The sequence below is a fragment of the Mesoplodon densirostris genome, chromosome 14 (assembly GCF_025265405.1).
Source record: "Mesoplodon densirostris isolate mMesDen1 chromosome 14, mMesDen1 primary haplotype, whole genome shotgun sequence".
Taxonomy (NCBI): Eukaryota; Metazoa; Chordata; class Mammalia; order Artiodactyla; family Ziphiidae; genus Mesoplodon; species Mesoplodon densirostris.
In genome coordinates this window covers 18,655,771-18,673,396 of record NC_082674.1, presented here as the reverse complement: position 1 = coordinate 18,673,396, position 17,626 = coordinate 18,655,771, and the positions used below count along the sequence as shown (strand labels likewise).

The 17,626-nt window shown below is 49.8% G+C and overlaps 1 protein-coding gene across 2 annotated transcripts in view; it reads right to left on the bottom strand.

Annotated features, from left to right (window-relative positions):
• Positions 1–5,314: 5,314 nt before the first annotated feature.
• Positions 5,315–17,626, bottom strand: part of KLHL29 (kelch like family member 29) — a 312,110-nt gene continuing 299,798 nt past the window's right edge. For both annotated transcript variants that reach the window (XM_060117757.1, XM_060117756.1), the window contains 6 exons: positions 16,266–16,464; positions 15,940–16,122; positions 15,555–15,735; positions 9,983–10,176; positions 9,475–9,619; positions 5,315–7,427 (listed from right to left, as the gene is read on the bottom strand). In XM_060117757.1, coding sequence (XP_059973740.1) covers positions 7,244–7,427; positions 9,475–9,619; positions 9,983–10,176; positions 15,555–15,735; positions 15,940–16,122; positions 16,266–16,464 — 1,086 coding nt within the window. In that variant the 3' untranslated portion in view covers positions 5,315–7,243. The remainder of the gene's footprint in view (positions 7,428–9,474; positions 9,620–9,982; positions 10,177–15,554; positions 15,736–15,939; positions 16,123–16,265; positions 16,465–17,626) is intronic.

The window sequence follows — 17,626 nt, the reverse complement described above, 5'->3', positions numbered from 1 at the left end:
TGATATGCTTCTTTCGAAGATGAAAGACAGAATGTATTGACTCCAGAATCCCATGTAACTATTTGAGCTTGTGTCATAATTTAGTAAAGAAAAAAGTTTTCTAGATTTGAGAGGTGGGGGCCAATTTGTGGCTAAATAAGCTTGGAAAACCCTGCCTTATGTATCCACTTCAGTAAAATTGTAATGACTGTTACTGTGTTTGTTTTTTTTTGTTTGTTTTTTGTTTTATATTGGAGTATGGCCGATTACAATGTTATGATAGTTTCAGGTGCACAGCAAAGTGACTCAGCCATACGTATACATGTATCTATTCTCCCCCAGTGGTACTGTGTTCTTGACACAGAAGTTCTGTCATAAAGAAACCTGTTTAACTTTGTTAAACCCAGCATTTCCCAAATTTATTTAATCTCAGACCCTTGTACATGATTGTTTATAGCTGCATTATTAATGGTTAAAATGAGGAAGGAACCCAAATGCTGATCACTTGGTGAATGGTTAAACAAAATGTATCCATTTATATACCCCTTCAATGGAATATTATTTGGCCATAAAAAAGGAATGTAATACTAGTACCTACTACAACATGGGTGAATCTTGAGAACACGATGGTAAGTGAAAGAAGCCAGAAATAAAAGAACACATATTGTGTGATTCAATTTATATGAAACATCCATAATAGGCAAATCCATAGAAACAGAAAGTAGATTTGTGGTTGCCATGTGCTGGGGGTGGGGGAAATAGAGAGTGATTACTAATGGATACAGGTTTCTCTTTTTTTGGAGCAGAGAAAAGTTTATTGCAGGGCCATGCAAGGAGACAGGTGGCTTGTGCCACCAAAACCCTGAACTCCCAGGTTTCTTTTTGAGATGATAAAAATGTTCTGCAATTAAATAGTGGTGATGGTTGCTCAACTCTGTGAATATTCTAAAAACCACTGAATTATATACATTAAAATGGTGCACTTTATCATATGTGAATTATATGTTAATAAAGCTGTTATTTAAAAAACACCTATAAAAAGAAGATATAATAGCAACAACTAAGGAGAAATAAGGGCTTAAAATAGGGCAGTAGTAACAGAGAGGTACCAGAGAATGTAGGGAGTGAACTGAAGAGCTTCAAGGACTTATTTTTACCACCAGGGATGCAAAGTCGACAGGCCTGATGGGTCCGGTGTTGCCTAGGTTTGCGCTGGCGGCGGCTAGCTTCTCCGAGAATGACAGAAATCTATACACACGGTAAATAGAAACCCTTTAACAAAAACTATTGTTTCTTTAGTCATCTGTAGATAACAGGGATGGCTAAAGCAGTGCACAAAATTGTGGCCTTGCCTTTGTGTTTTTCATAACTCAAAACATTTTTCATGCTGCCAATAGAATCTGGCTGTCACTACTCATCAGGGTGAGGTGCCCTGTGGGGGAAGATAAGAGGACATGACCCCTGCCTGCAGAGAATGTAGTCTTATTGACCTAGTTTGATCCACTCAAAGGCTGTGCTCACCTTTCATGAGGAAAGACACCCAGGTGACTTGCCAAGTGTTACATAGAGGGCAGCAGAGCACATGGATTATAAATTTGGGAAGATAAACACAGATTTTTGGATTGTCTAATTTTTGCCATCATGTGGAAAAGGCAGACTTCTTGGAGTTAGGGCCTCACTTTAGTCAGCTCTTTGACCTTCTACCTCCGTGGGTGGCAAGGTCATGGTATGCCCTTTGGGACTGAGGATGGTGCAGCCAGTGTTAATGCTGTTCTCCCCTTTCCTTTACTCTCCCTGACCAGGTGTATGGTCAGCAAGAAGGTAAGGAACTCCTTAAGACTTCACAGCAGAAGGAGTTTCAAATGAGGCAGAAAAGATATCTTAGTCAGAGGCCTCTTTCTTTCCCCCAAACCCAAGTTTCCTGTAAAGCCAAGCCTTCAATGGAAGAAGCCAGTGTGTTATTGAGACTCTAACCAGATATTTCAAAAATTGCTTCTAAAGAGGACTGTATCTAACACAGAGCTGAATGTCTCTTATATTCACAGAATTCTCTGTTTTCTTAATACAGGTTTCTGAGGTAGCTTGGGGAGGAGGAAGGAGCCTTAAGAGCCACACAGTTCCAGGCAGCCTTGAAGAGACCGTATGATGTAGCGCAGCCTCTCTGGAGGCCCACTGAGCAGGGTTTTGAATATTGATGTGCCTTAGACGGACTCTGCTTCACGTCTGGAAGCTGTGGTCTCACCTGTGCAGCAGGGATACCATCCTCTGCAGGATTGTGATGAGCATCAAATGCGATAGTGCATGGAGAACACCTGGGGCATAACTCTTACTGCACAAATCACTTAACTTTCTTGATATTGTTTCCTCTTAAAGAGTGAAGATGATGCCCTATGCCTTTTAGGGTAGCTGAAAGGATAAAGTGGGATAATGTATGCAATTATGTTATATGTTATTGAGGTTTAATTAGAAAAGGACTTCACAAGGATCTTGGTAACCTATTGCAGAGTTTTGCACTAACACATGTATCCTTTTGTTGAGCTAGAATTTTTTCTTCTTTATTATTGTCTTTTTCATCTTTCTTGACCTTCCAAGAACACAGAGAAGTGGTGGTATTCATTGGTTTCATGCAAATCTTCACGCACTGAAAGATATAATCCATTCACCCCTAGCCTTTAGGTTTTAAAAAAAAGTCTTGATTATTACTGGAAATCTACTTTCTTGTTCAAAATTCTTTGTTACATTATTCTGAACCCTTTTAACTTCTCCATTGATTATAGTGTCCAAGATAGGAATTGATCTTTGAGAACTTCTCAGACTAAAATATAGGAGAAAGATTACTTTCTGTCCTTCATTCCCCATTAAATATATATATATATATATATATCTGTTTCTTTATTATAAAAGTAATGTCATCACTTTATATACATTTTGGAGAAGAGAGAAAGAAAATTGCCCACAATTCCATCAGTTCAATTAATAGTAGTTTTATGACTGTACATCTGGTCATTTTAATATACATATTTTACATATCTTTGTGTGTGTATATATATAGCTTATATATCATTATATACATATCTTACATAACCACAATCATATACAAATATGAATCTTCCTTTTCCCCCCCTTCTAATGTTTTCTATATTGCTGCATGTCTTTAGTACCTGTCTAGTAGAATTATGAGGATTCAGTGCTTTAAGTGCTTAGCATGGTGTCTGGCAATAGTTAGTGCCAATGTGGGAGCTAGTTGTTATATGACTTTTTCCATAGTTTGCATTATTTCCTGATGGACGCCCAGAAGTGGATTTACTGGGTCAGGTACTCTTTAGGCTCTTGATACATGGCACCTGCCACATTGCTTTCTGAGACCCATTTCAGTTTACAGAGCCCTTGGTGCTACTCAGGAGTTTCACTGCTCTTCATCAGCGCCCCTCACCCCGCCCTTTATTTTTAGCTTTGAGAAGCTCATTTAGTTAGGTAAAGATGTTACCTAATTATTTAAGTTTCATTATTTAATAATTATCAATGTTGAACTTTTTGTTGTATGTTTCCTCTTTGCAGTGTCTGTTCATGACTTATTTAACAGTTGGAATCCCTTAACAGTTTCTAATTGAATTACATGGCCTCTTTAATAAAGATATTAATCTTTTGTCATATGGACTGCAAATAGTTTTCCTGTTTTTTTCTTATTTTAGCATTGAGTTTTTTTTTTTTTTTAAAGTTCTCACACAGACACACACAATGTGATCTGTCTCCTGTTTGTGGCTGTCACAATGAATTTCCTCACCATCCATGCCAGGTCTGATGGTAGTGCCTTGAGTCCAACAAGAGAGACTCTCCCCATGGTTACATGGGTGCCAAATAACAGCGCACACACATGCCTTCTACGGTAAGTACACAGACTCTTCATAGACCCCAGAGAACATATTTCCTTTGATTTAGGCAAATAGAGTAGAGAAAGAAGGAGGTAACAAAACTATCGCTTGGTTTTTTTGTTGTTTTTTTTTCCCGATTGAATTTATTTATTTATTTATTTATGGCGGCATTGGGTCTTCATTGCTGCGTGCGGGCTTTTCTCTAGTTGCGTCGAGCAGGAGCTACTCTTCGTTGCGGTGCACGGGCCTCTCATTGCCATGGCTTCTCTTTGTTGTGGAACACGGGCTCTAGGCGCATGGGCTTCAGTAGTTGTGGCACGCAGGCTCAGTAGTTGTGGTGCATGGGCTTAGTTGCCCCGCGGCATGTGGGATCTTCCTGGACCAGGGCTCGAACCCGTGTCCCCTGAATTGGCAGGTGGATTCTTAACCACTGTGCCACCAGGAAGTCCAATTGCTTGGTTTTTATAATTTTAGCTTATAATTTAGCTTATAATTTTAGCTCTTCTGATTGGAATCTTCTAGACATTCTCCATCCTTTCCTCTAGGACTGGTGTCTTGAAGGTACCAGTGCAGATATTTTTGGCAAGTGTGTGGTCCACTCATCATAAGGCCTCAGCTGAGTTCTCTGAGAACTCCCAGTCCCACCCACCCCAACCTACCTTCTTCCGATTTTTTTCTTGCAAGGAGATACTAGGTCTTGGTGACATTTGGGGATTAAGGATGTGGGGCTCTTCCCTTGGGTAAAATGCTGGTAAGTCTACCTTCTCCTACTAATCCGTTAAATCTAACGTCCTTCCATGCAAGAGAGGGAGCAATCCCGTCTGGTGTTCTACGCTTTTGCCCTGGGCTTTGCGTGGGTATCCTTAGGAGAGCAAAGCCGGTCTATACAACAGGTTAGAGAACAGCCTCAGGCGGGACTGAAGAAGGCAGGGAGGCCCCCCGACTGGATTTTAGAATGGCAGTCACAACTTGTTCTTCCTGAAGGGAGGGTGTTGCGTCTCTTCTCAGGCTGATGGCGTGGAGTTGCCATGTGGATTTGTTACAGTTCTCCAGGACAGCCTCTGGCACAGGAAGCAGACCAGGGGGAAGCTAAGTTTTTGACGCTTTCAGTTGCACAAGTGTAATAAGAGCACTTAAACTGAAGGGAGACCCTCAGAGTCGATACCAGAGTGTTTGCAAGTCCCTTTAAGCTTTGACCTTTAATTGCCCTTTATTCTTGCCTTTCAGCCCTGTACATTCATTCCCTCACTGAGGAGTCCTATGCTTTATGATCACCAAGATGTGCATTCAAGTCTGTAACAGAGCCCAGACAGCTGATGGGAGAGGTGGCATAGGCCTGCACTGGGGTTTCTCATCTTGGTGGCAAGGACAGTGGCACACAGAGGCATTACATTGGTTTCCGAGTCTAGATCTATAAATATATTTATTATAACAAGAACTTAACAATAAACATATACTATGTACAATACCATTACAGAGAACCCTGTTTTATAGCATTCACAGAAATAGCCAGTTTTGCTCCAGTGTGATAACTGAGGAGAGAACAGGATTTCAGTGTCGTCCGTGTTGAGTCTTGCTGACCGCTAGCACCTCCTTTGGAGGTAGACGCCCACCAACGCTGACATCGCCCTGCCCCAGGCAGTTAGACACTTGTGCTCCAGTTCTTGGGTTCACACTTGCACCCTGTTTGACATAAATACTTTAAATGACATACAACGTATGTAGTTTTGTGCTTATTACTTTTTAAAAGAATAAATAATATTAAAAACTGCATAACGAAGCTCGGTATCTTGTCCAAGTGGGAGCCACACTTGTAGTGCTAGAAGTTGATGCCCGACATTGGGACTTTGTGTCATCAAATACTGAAAGATGGAGAGCGTGTCCTGTCCTTTTCTCCTTATGAGTGGCTTTTATGATGAAATGACGGCAAGTCGACTTACCAGGTATAAATATGGTAAATGCGTATTTGGTACCAACTTCAGCTAAACAGCACAGCAGTGGCGGCTGCCTCCTTCGTGCCCTGGAATGGAAACTGGTCACCACGTGAGGTTTGAGGGTCTGAGGACTAGAGGGAAGGCCTTTCTCTGTGAGCCACGGGGTGGCCTCCCTCCTGGCTCCCCTTGCTTGGGTTAAGATGCTACTAGAAGAGTGATTCTGCTCTTACCCCTCAGGCCTTGGCTGTCACGGCTCGTCTGAGAAGGCTGTCCCCATCCTGAGAGCTCTTTGTGGCAGGTGCCTTAATATATAGCTATAAATATCAAAAATAGTCTCCTGTGCTTTGTAGACATGTATTCTCCCTCCTTCCCTTCCAACCTGGCCTGGGTCCTCAGCTTTACCTCATGGAGGGAGCTGAACTGGTATCACGAGCCAGAACTGGTTTCCTTCAGGAACAGAGTTGTCTCTCTGTGACAATGCTTCCACGAGGCACGGCTTTTACGGGGCTGTCTGGGAGTTACTTTTTCTAAAAATAAAACGGGGGCATTCACCCCCACCCAGGAGAGATCCTCTATTCTGAACATAGAAAAATTAGAGCAAATGCCCCACTCTGGCACTACCTACAAAGAGCTTTGGGAATTCCCGCGTTATCCCTCTCGTGGCTGCCTCCTTCTCTCGGTACTTAAAAATAGCCTTTTGTTTATCAAGAAAATGCCTTGGAAATCTAAATAATTCATATGGGATAAGAGAAAGCTAGCACAATCACCTTGTCCTTCTCCAGCAAAAACATGGTAGAAAACCCTGTGAAGCGACAGACGGTTCTCCCTAGCTGTCCCCACGGCTGCCGCCGCTCCAGTCACATCGGGCTCCGCAAAGAGCCTGGACTTATCTTCGACCCAGTGGGGACCAGCAGCTTCCTAGGCCTCGGGCCCCATACATAGTATTGTCCCTTGTTTTCCCTCGGCCACTGAAAGCGTAGATTGGTTAAAAAACAAAAGTAGGAATCAAAGTGATAAGGACACTTTGATCTTATTCCAAGAGAGCCTGACGCCTAATATTGTCAGAGGATAACTGATCTATGGTTGGCTGGGGATCAAGCTTGCCCTGCAGGAAGGAGAAAACGACTTCTCTCTCCCAGTTGAAAAATATGTGAAACTATTGCACCAGGCAGAGTGAGCGCCTCCGTTCAGAGCAAGTGCCTCTGCAGGAGCCCCAAGGCCCAGCTCGCTCGCTCGCTCGCGGTTCCTGCTGCTCCGAGGCTACTCCCTCATTTTCCCCAAAGGCGAGGATGATCTCCTACATTCAATGTAGACGGTATTCAAAATGTGTAGCGTAGTGAGTTCCTTGATTGTGTGGGTCGGCCTCTTATTGGTGTTGCTGAAAGTTGATCTTTGTGAGTAGCCTTGGCCTCACCAGACGTGTCTGTCCACAGTCTCGGCGTGGGCTTCCCGCTGACGTCAGCCGCTTTGAATATATTTCTTTATCACGACGCAGCCGTGTCTGAACACGGGGCAGGGCATGTGGGGGAGGAGGGCCCACGTGTTGGTTGCAGGCTCGTAGGCTTCCATGTTGCCCAGGGCAGGCCCCTCACTGCTCACGATGCCTCCAGTTGCATAAATCTTCCCATCGAGTACCACAGCACTGTCGGAGAAAGCGAGGAGAGACTTAGCCACTGGATTTCCACCTGGGACCTGGAGATAGATTCCCGGCACCCTGTCCTGTCGCAGGCTGCCTCTCCCCTTTTGCAAAAGTCATGTGGGGCCTTGCTGCTCTTCTTTGCCCTCTGACCTCAGCGGGGATAAGAAAAAACACCTTTCCTCCAGGACCGATCAGGACGTCATGCTATACTACCCTCCAAGCTGTGGGCGACACTGATGCATACTGGGTGCCCCAGGACCTGCCCATCTGACTCAAGTCGGCTGGGAGATGAGCAGCCTCTGTGTACAGGTGCTCGGCTCAGTTCACTGGGTCTCTATGGAGCATCTTTTTGGTGTTGCTGGGACAGAGCCTTCCTACCACTCAAATCCAGCTGGGAACATGACGCGCCGGAATGATAGCAGACAGGGTAATACGGAGCTAAGTTGTAACTGAGCATCAGCCACTCCACTGGGAGTTCCACCCTTGCCCAGGTGCTCAGTCAGAACTTCCTGCTGTGACTCCTTCACACGTGTGACCTGATACTGCCGCCCGCCCGTGGCTGCAAGGGCCCGGTGTGCTCTCTGCAGCGTCACGACGGTGGCCCGGCACCTTCCCTGTGCCACACTCACGGGCTTGGTCAAGCTGTCTCGGACGGCTCTCTGCTCCTCTGTGCTTACTATCTCACTACATCCCAGCTACCCCTTTACACGGATGCCAAACCTATGCTTCCAGCCCCGAGTTCTCTCTCATTTCCGCTAATGGCCATTTCTTCTTGGCTGTCCCCTGAAATTGAACAGAAACCCTTCCAAAGTCTCCACCATTTCTGAAAATCTGAGCCTCGACAGAACATGTGTATCTAGACGTCCTACCAGACACTGAAGCCCCCAGCTGTCTCTCTCGCAGCTCCATGCCATCTGGGCCCCTCACACTTCTCCCCTTGTGGCATATCCTTTCCCTGCTTCTCTTGCAAGACCCAGCTTAAATCTCCCCTCAGGCATCGTCTCTCCGTGCCCACACTCCGGCTGTCTTGATCACTGGACAGTATTCTCAGAGTTGCCCTGCACACAGCCACCATGTGGGATATGTGACATGAAAGTAGGGCTCGAGAACTGTAGCATCTTCATACTAATAGGAACTTAGCACTCATCTAGTCCAAGGGCGTGTTTCATAGGTAGAACTTCCCCAGAGAGGGGAAGTTATTTGCCCAAGGTCACGTAAGATGTCAGTGGTAGACTGTAGCTTTCCTAGCTGTGCCACACAATCAGCAGCCACTCAATAAATGCTTCATGCTCTTGCCACACCGAGGATTCAGTGGTCACCTCTGCGTACAAGATGTCTTCAGGAAGGCTCTGTTATGGAAATGCTGCAAATGGGGTCTCTGTGGGTCCCATGTTTTCCCTAGTTCCTCTTAGTCCAGGAAAGGGTGGGGCTAGAAGAGCAGGGTGTGTGTCTCACTGCCCAGGGTGGTTAATTTTTCTGGGCCAGAGCGCCCCGGGAACCAGGCCACACTCCGACCTCTACCTCTCTCTTCCTGGGGGGCTGGTCTGGGTGTGTTTCTGCCCAGTCAGCTGCGGGACTCCAGGGCAGCTGTGCCTTGTGCCTCACTGGGTCCAGCTCCAAAGAGCCGTCAGGATCATGCGTGCCATCAGGGCACTCCCCCAAAAGCCACCTGTCCCATGTAGGGTATCACACAGCTCTGGCCTGTTGCTGCCTCTCGTCTGTGACCGGGCAGGAGGTCCTGGGGGGAAGTTGACCTCATAGCACCATCCTCACCTCTCACTGAGAGAAGGTGTGGCCTTAAGGACCTGGGCCGGTGTCTGTAGGAAGCCCTTCCTGTGCAGCTTGGAGGCGGGGTCAGCTGGAGCCACAGGGTCAATGCTTTTGGGGCGCTTCACACTCTGCATGAACACCCACACCCGCGGCTGGCGGAGGCTGGTGCTGCTCTGGGCCCAGGCACCGCCTTGGGCATCGGATGGCGGCCAGTCATCATGAACCAACCCGTCCGCTGTCCCTTCCCGCACCCTCCTCCTCCCCGGCCCAGCCTCCTCACCTGCAGAACTGGCGAGAGTGATTCATGTTGGGACCCGCCTTAATGTTCCCTTTGTCAGGGTCATAGATAGTGGTGGCTCTGGCATAAGCCCCACCCAGGATGAAAACGAAGCCATTGAGGGTGACGGCGGGAGCGTACTTGTTGTCTGCAAGGAGAGCGGAGCAGGCAGGCAGGTCAGGGCCCTCTGCTGGGCCCCCTTCCCTCCTCCATCCCAGCAGGCCCTGCAGGGGACGGGAGCTGCAAAGACCTCCAACATCACTGGTTGGCCCGAGAACAAGGCTGGGGCCAGGAGACACGTGGCACGGACCAGCTTGTCCTTTGTCCAGGTAGTGGGAGCTCCAGCTGCACCTGAGCTGGGGCCTCCCCTCCCCTCCCACCCCCGTGGACTTGGGTGTGCAGAACACTTGGGCTCAGCCCGCCCTCTGGGTTTGGGAATATTGACACCGACTAAAGCGATGAGGTGGGGCCACTGTCCTGATCCTGGGCCGAGGAGACAGCTGGTTCTCACCAATCATCGGGGACTCGATGAAGCTCCATGTGTTGGTCTGTGGAACGTAAGACTGGAGGACGCCGGCAGCTCGGCCCGCCTCGTTCACGCCCCCAAACACGTAGATCTTGCCTCCACACACTGTGGCTGCTGCCGAGTGCACTGCCTTGGGCAGAGGGGCCACTGCCTCCCATTGGTTGGTGATGGTGTCATACCTGTTAGAGAGGAGAAGAGCCAGAATCAGAGATGGGCCTCATGCAGGGCAGGGGCCTCAACAAGACAGCAGACTCGGGGAGCCCCCCCCACCCACTTCCTGCCCTCGGTGTAGCCCGAGATCACACAGTGGAGGGCACTTGGGACGAATCACTCAAGGCCACCCAGGATCTAGCCCAAACCGGCCCTCTCAGCCTCCCTCTTGAACCTCAGGGGGGCTCTTGTCTGTCTGTGGAAACCTCTCTCAGCTCCCCTGCTTCCGGGCCTCTTCAGCCCTCTCTGTCCAGCTCAGTCCTACTCTTTCATTCAGCAGCCCGGCACTAGGCATCTCCTACATACCCAGCCCATGGGCTGGAAACTGGGGAAATAGTGGCCTGGGCCAAGGAAGGAGGTGGGAACAGAAGGAGAGGTAAACTGATGAGGTTTAGCATGAATTGATGTCTCATTTCAGGGAGTCGCTGAGGACGCCTCAGGGTCTCTGGCTTGGGAAACTGGACAGAGGGGACACTACTCATGGGACAGGGAATCGAGGTTGGGAGAGTTTTGGGGAGGAGGATGATTTTGGTTTTATTCGTGGGAAGTTTAAAGTATCTGTGGGTAACAAATTGGGGATGTGCAGGGGCAGTTGGTATTTAGGTCTGGATTCAATATTCAGCTTTGGGATCATGGGCACATAGATGGAAACTGAAGACGAGGTAGTTCACAGAGAGCGTGTGGGGTGAGGACGGGCTGAGGACACTGGGGAGATGCCGGCCTATATGAGGGGAGCTGAGAGGAGTCAAGAGGAGTGGTGATGTGACAGGAGGCAAAGCTGCAGCACGGAGGATGTGACAGGAGGTCAGGAAGTCCCCAACAGGTCACTGGTGGTCATGTCAAGGGCACCATATGTGGAACGGGAGGTGCAGGGCTATTTGTGTATGGAGGAGGGAGCGGGAAGCCAGGCAGTGGAGCTGGCTGGTAGAGACGTCTCTTGGATGAAACTTCGCTGGGGAGATGGACAGAGAAGGTGGGACTTAGAAAGGACTATGGAGCTAAGAGGGGTTTTGCTGATAAATGTTTAACAACCAGCTCTCCAGGGAAGAAAGTTCTGGTGTGTAGCATTTGCTGATTTCTGTAATGTAAATCCTCTCATCATGGCTGATTTCAAGCTACCAGTGGGGCATCATTGAATGTGGGGTTGGGAAGAGATGCCCAGTAGTGCCCCTGGATACAGAATCTCCCCCACATACAGATGCAGTGGACACATACAACCTCCAGAACATAGGCAGTAGTAAAATGTAGTAAAAAAAAATTAGACAGTGATGAGTTTTGAGTATGGATTACCTTTGTTTTTAAATAATTTAATTCTAAGTTTATATGACTTAATTTTTAATAATCTCTGTAGCTAACAACTGACTTGAAGAGTTCCTGAAGATTTAACAGTGGGCTCTAATGAACCAGTACGAACCAGCTCCAGCACAGCATGGGTTTTATTTTAATTTGCCGGGGGGAGTTTTAATTGTGTTTACATGCTGATAGCAAGGAGCCCAAGTGGATAAGGAAGGATGAACTATATATGAAAGAGAGGGGAGAGCTGATGATGGGAGGCTCCTGGTAGCTGGATGCAAATTGGATCCAGAGTAGACAGGGAAGTGGTGGCCATTTAGGCATGAGAGAGGAAGGCAAGGATGGCATGAGCATAAGGACATATGCAGGAGTGGTGGCAGGAAAAAGAGAGAGTTCTTGATTGATGGCTCCATTTTCTCTGTGAAGCAGGAGTCAAGTACTGGAGGAGTCTGTGGGGTAAGAGCCTTGAGGAGAGAGGTGAAGATGGGAGACGCACGCTCTTGAGAGTGGGAGAAACGGCTGACAAGGGAAACACAAAAAATGCCCTGCGCCATGAGGATCCAGTAGAGGTTGGAGGACTTCATATACAGTGGGGCCAATCTACAAGACTGTGGGATTTTCTCCACCGGCAATCAGCCTGCAGAGGGCAGGCGTGGAGATGGCAAAGGGTAGGATTGAACAGGCTTGACCAGATCTCTAGGATCTGTGGTGCAGGACAAAGTGGCAAAGTCAGAAGATGAAGTGATGGAACATGAGTTCCAGGCAGGGCAGGGAAAACGTGAGAACAGACACAGCTGATGGCAAGGGTAGACTTGGCACTAAGCAAATGGGCCACTGAACCGGGATCTTTGAGGTCTTTCTTAGTGGGGCAGCTGTGTTTCTCAGTTGTTCCCTGAGAGCCACCCTCACAAGCATTCACTCTGGATCTTCCATCTACGTCTCACCACACTGTTCACTGCTCTTTTGTGGGTTCTGGACCCAAGGCGGGGCCTCCACCGTGGGCTTGCTGCACCACCACACTTGGGATTCTCCCAGCGCACCTTTCCCGGGAAGCACACGGGGCCCACTTTTCCTCATGAGCCTCCTTGGGGCATGAGTCATTGCATGGTCACAGCTCGGTGACCCAGGAAGATGGTCTCTCCTAGCTGGTGCCCCTGGCTGTGAGACGTCCAGCTCTGTGCTTGCACAGACTCAGGATTTGAGAAGAAGCTCAAGTACCTGAAAGGGGAGCAGGGGCTGATTCAACTAAGCCCCAAACGAATGATACGTGGCTAATAGGCAATGGAATAAGTGCCTTTTTGGACAGTATCAGAAGTTCAGATATCTGTCTTTTAAGCCGATGTGGCAGAGATCCAAAGAGCTGCAGAAGGAGCTGGGAGTCAGTGGAAGATTATGTGGCTGTTAGTCTTCAGGTTTTCGGTATAATGGCACATTCTGCCAAACGTGAATTTCTTGTTATTCCAGGTGGCTGATTGCCAAGCCACAAGCCCTCCCGTCAGCTCAATCTGTCAGCTTCCTGCTTGAGAAGGATATGCTAATGACATGCAAATGACCCCGCGGAGTGCTGCGCTCTGCTATCATTTATCCAGTAACCACAGCTACTGCAATATATTGCTATAAAGTATTAGACCCAGTTATTTATATAATGATATAATACAGGTTTGTCTATTATACTGTTGTTTTAAACTATAATTATATAACCTTGCTCTAGTCCTGCAATACAGTAAGGTAATTATAATGCACCATACATCTCATTCATTATCAATATAAGAGCAATTTGTACCATTAGTGCTTCCTGGGGAACAAAGTGTCCTCGTGTCTGTCCCCACTCCCCCGACCTTCCTGTCACCCTGAATTCTCATCATTGCCACTGTGTGGCACAGAAATTGACTTGACCAAAGGGGGTCTAGCTATGCTCCTTGGGAAGCAGTGGGCACCTCTTCCATGTACCCTCCACCCAAGAGTCTTCAGGTCTGTGTCCTGTCCATACAAGGACGGCTGACAGATCCCAGTGGACTAGAGAAGGCCTCAGGGCACCGTGTCCTGGACTGCTCCTCCATCTCCTGGGGTTCCCAGGGTGGTCTTGCTCACTCTGTGCCCCAGCTGATGTTTTGCAGTGGAACAAAGGCCTAGCCAGCTGCCGGGGCAGGCTGGTACAGGCTGATCCTGGGCATTGGCGAACTGCTCCTGGGCCCAACAGGAGTGGAGTTTGTTCCCCTTCTTTGTGCATTTGATCCTTGAACAAATCCCTGTATTTATCAACAAGTTTGCAAAATGAGTAATCAGCATCTTAGGAGATTAAAAATAGCGGACAAGAGCAAGACAGGATGACAGGTCTAGCTCAGTTTACTCCTACATAGAAAATGTCTCGTTTTCGTGTGTTTATAGTGGATCACAAACGAGTGGAACCTGGTGCTTCTGGAAAGCTTGGAGAGTGATGGGTGTGCAGTGGGTCCCACCGAAGGCATCGGCATCAGGGTTGAACCAGGTTCAACAGCAGTATTAATATCTTCATAATCACATGGGGATTCCCCATTATCTTCAAATCAATATGACAATTAAACGTTGTTACTGAGCCCTCTCTGAGCTCCACTTGGGGGAGTTAAAAGCCCACAGTGAAAATCCAGAGCCTGTCTCACTCTGAAACCATCTTTGCCGTAACATTTATCAAGCGTCCAATTAGCCAGCGAGGGAAAAATACAAACTGAGGGGTTTGTGTGGCTCTACAGGCGAGAAGCCGTCACACGGGAAGATGTGCTTTTCATGGCAGCTGATGACGGGGGCCGGGGTGGGGGGGCCAGGGTGCGGGAAGAATGTGGGAAAAGGGCTCCGGCGACCTTAGCCGTGACCCCCTGGGTTGGAATTTGGGGCCAGTTCAGCCTAACTTGTCACTCTCTGCGGCACTAGATTCTCCAAAAGCAGGACTGCCCTGCAGATTCCCCCATCCTGCTGCTGACTCACAAAGCTGTCTGAGCTCTTTCTGCAGTTTCTCTCCAAGGTGTCCGTTCTCTGCATGATCCATTTCCCCACAGTCTCAAAGGAAAAGACTGTTTCCACCCAGAGTAGCGCCCGCCTCCAGCCTCTTCCCCTCCTGCCTACACATGATCCCTCCACTAGGTGCGGGCAGCTTTAAAGGGCCGAGGTGAGGAAGCCAGCCTGGAGCTTCCAGCAGAGGGCAGGCTTTATACACACGACTTACATTCTCTTCTAGAGAATTCTAGAGGGCTGGCCAGACCTGTGTGCAGTGACCCTTCTCTGGGTTCCATGCAGATTTCCTTGGATGTGTGGGAGGCAGGGAGAAAAGGAGTTCCCTCGTGTGTCACCTCCACTTGGCAGGAACACGAAGGCACAGCCGCTGGCATGGTGCACATTTGGACCATTGGTTCCAGCTTAGTCCCAGCCAGTCACTGGGCTGCTGCTTCCGGTCCCAGTAAGTTCCCTAAGTGCCTGGTCAGGGCATCCAAGCCCATCCTGTGTTTTTGCACCATTGGCTCTCATGCCTCCAGCTTGTCAGGCCCCCTGAATGGGACAAGAGTGTCCGTCTTGGTGGCTGGGCAGTTGTTACCCTTCTTGCTTCTACTCCACCGTCAGGACTTCCCTGGTGGCGCAGTGGTTAAGACTCCGCCTGCCAATGCAGGGGACCAGGGGTTCGACCCCTGGCCTGAGAAGATCCCACATGCTGCAGAGCAACTAAGCCTGTGCACCACAACTACTGAGCCTGCGCTCTAGAGCCCGCGAGCCACAACTACTGAGACCATGAGCCACAACTACTGAAGCCCCCGTGCCTAGAGCTTGTGCTCCACAACAAAAGAAGCCACCGCAATGAGAAGCCCACGCACCGCAACACAGAGTAGCCCATGCTCGCCTCAACTAGAGAAAGCCCGCGCAGCAACAGACCCAACGCAGTCAAAAACAAACAAACAAACAAACAAACAAATAAAAGTCCAGTCTCCAGTGGGTCTTAATTGGGTGGGGTTTGGGGAGGAGGAGTGATGTGCTTTTAGCTCTCGGCGGATGTCAGAGGATGCCCCTGTCGTGACTGTGGTCTCCTTACCTCTCCACATGGTCCACATTGCCTGCCACGCCAAGTCCCCCGAGGGTGTAAATCTTCCCATCATAGACAAGGCTATTGTGCCGACAGCGGGGGACCGTCATCCTGGAGACGAGGTTCCAGTTATCGAGCAGGGACATGTAGCACCAGACATCGGCCAGCGTCACCCCTGATTCCATCCCACCTGTGGGCAGTATGGGAGGTCCAGAGAGTGGGCAGGGAGTGAGGAAGGGCCCCAGGCTGGGCAGGCGCAGCCCCGGGGGCAGGAGGAGAAGGCTTCCCCTGCAAAGTAGACACTTGTGGCCTTGGCCTTCCTTAACCCTGGTGTGGGAGAGGCCCCATGGGGAAGTCTGTGCCTGGTCCCCAGCCCAGCCCCGAGGGGCCTCACCTGAAAGGTAGATGTTGTCCCCCGCACTGACTACGCTGAAGAACTCGCGGTCATAGAAAGGCAGTGAGGCCAGGGGGTACCACTTGTTGTTCTGCGGGTTCCAGCAGGTGACGGCCACCAGCGAGCGCTGAGTCATCCCCACCATCTGACGGCCCCCAACCAAAACGATGACCTCGGCCACACCTGCAGGGACACAGATGGGCACCCTTGGGATAACCTGACACCGTGTCAGCATCTGTGCCTGGCGCCTCCTTGGGGGACCACCCAGAGTTGGGCTGACGGCGTGGCGCCTGCCTCTGGGGGCTCGGGGCATATCCCGCCCGTACCTGCTGAGAGGCGGGGCCGCGTTCGGGGCGTCTGCATCTCCTGGCGGGCGTGTGGCAGCATGTGGTAGCGTTTGGCCTCATTGACCAGGTCCCGACACGCTTCTGACGACTTGATCAGCTCCTCGTTGTCCACCACGTTGAGCAGGTAGCTGGGGTGGATGAAGGGGAGGCGGACCACGGCCAGGAGCTCCGCCGAGTACTGTGGGGTCAAGGGGGCACGGGGTCTCCTCAGATCACGAGGTGGCGCCACCACTTGTGAGGCGCATTGAGAAGGAAGCAGGGGGAGGTGTGGGACTGGGCAAAAGGGGTCATTCGTGTGCGCATTTGGCTTGGGAGTGTCGACACTGCTCACCCCAGCCCAGGCAGAGCTGACGGGCGCTCCCGGCAACAGGAGGCGAGGAGGGATGGAAGGGGGAGGTCTGGCGTGCTGTGGCTGACCCTGGGGTGGGCCACCCATCGGTCTCTGGAGCACCTTCTCCCTGCCTCCACCCAGGTCGTGGGCCTCTGCTTCACACCAGGCTGCCGGGGACTGAAATGAGGATCCTGATCCTTGATGAGGTGGGGCAGGAACTCAGGAGGGGGTGGGAGGGCCCAGGAGAGCTGATGGTGATCATCGAGCTTGCGAGTCATAACCATCAGAACCTGCGCCTCCCCATCACCGGCAACCGCCTCACCTGCATTAAAGGCTTTGCATGGACCGATGTGAATCTCCCTCTTGTCTGGCAAACTCTTTGCTCATCACTCTATTTTAGTTTCATCCAACAACTAATTGGTGACCACTCTTTGCCGCGTACTGAGTGTGCTGTTGGGGGTGCAAAGACCAGTAAGACCTGGTCCCTGACCTCCAGGTATACACAGTTTAAGGGTGGGGAGGGGATCCATCACATAAAAGGACTCTCCCCACAGCAAGAGTCTAGTTAGGGGTTGTGGGAGTGCAGGAGAGAAGGCTCCCCAGAGTGGGTGCCGTCTGAGCCTGGTGTGGAAGGATTGCCAACTTTTCCAGGCCTAAGGCGGAGCGGGGGTGGGAGGGGTGGGGGGAGGGGGAGGGGAGGAGGAGGGATTCAAAGCACACGCAGAGGCGTCAGAGTGTGGAAGAGAGTGTTGCATTTGGGGGATTCTATGGAGTTGGATGCAGAAGGCTTCTGCTGGGCGTTGGGCAGCAGACAGGGAGAAATGAGACTGGAGAGGTCAGCTAGGCACTGGCCTCCGCTGACCTCCTGCCTTGTTTGCCAAGGGCTGTGTAGTGTTTCTTGCAGAGTGGATGGGAGCACCCATGAGGGGTTTTACTTTATTTATTTTTATTTTTAAAAGTTTTATTAAAAAGTTTTTTGGGGGCCGTGCCATGTGGCATGTGGGATCTT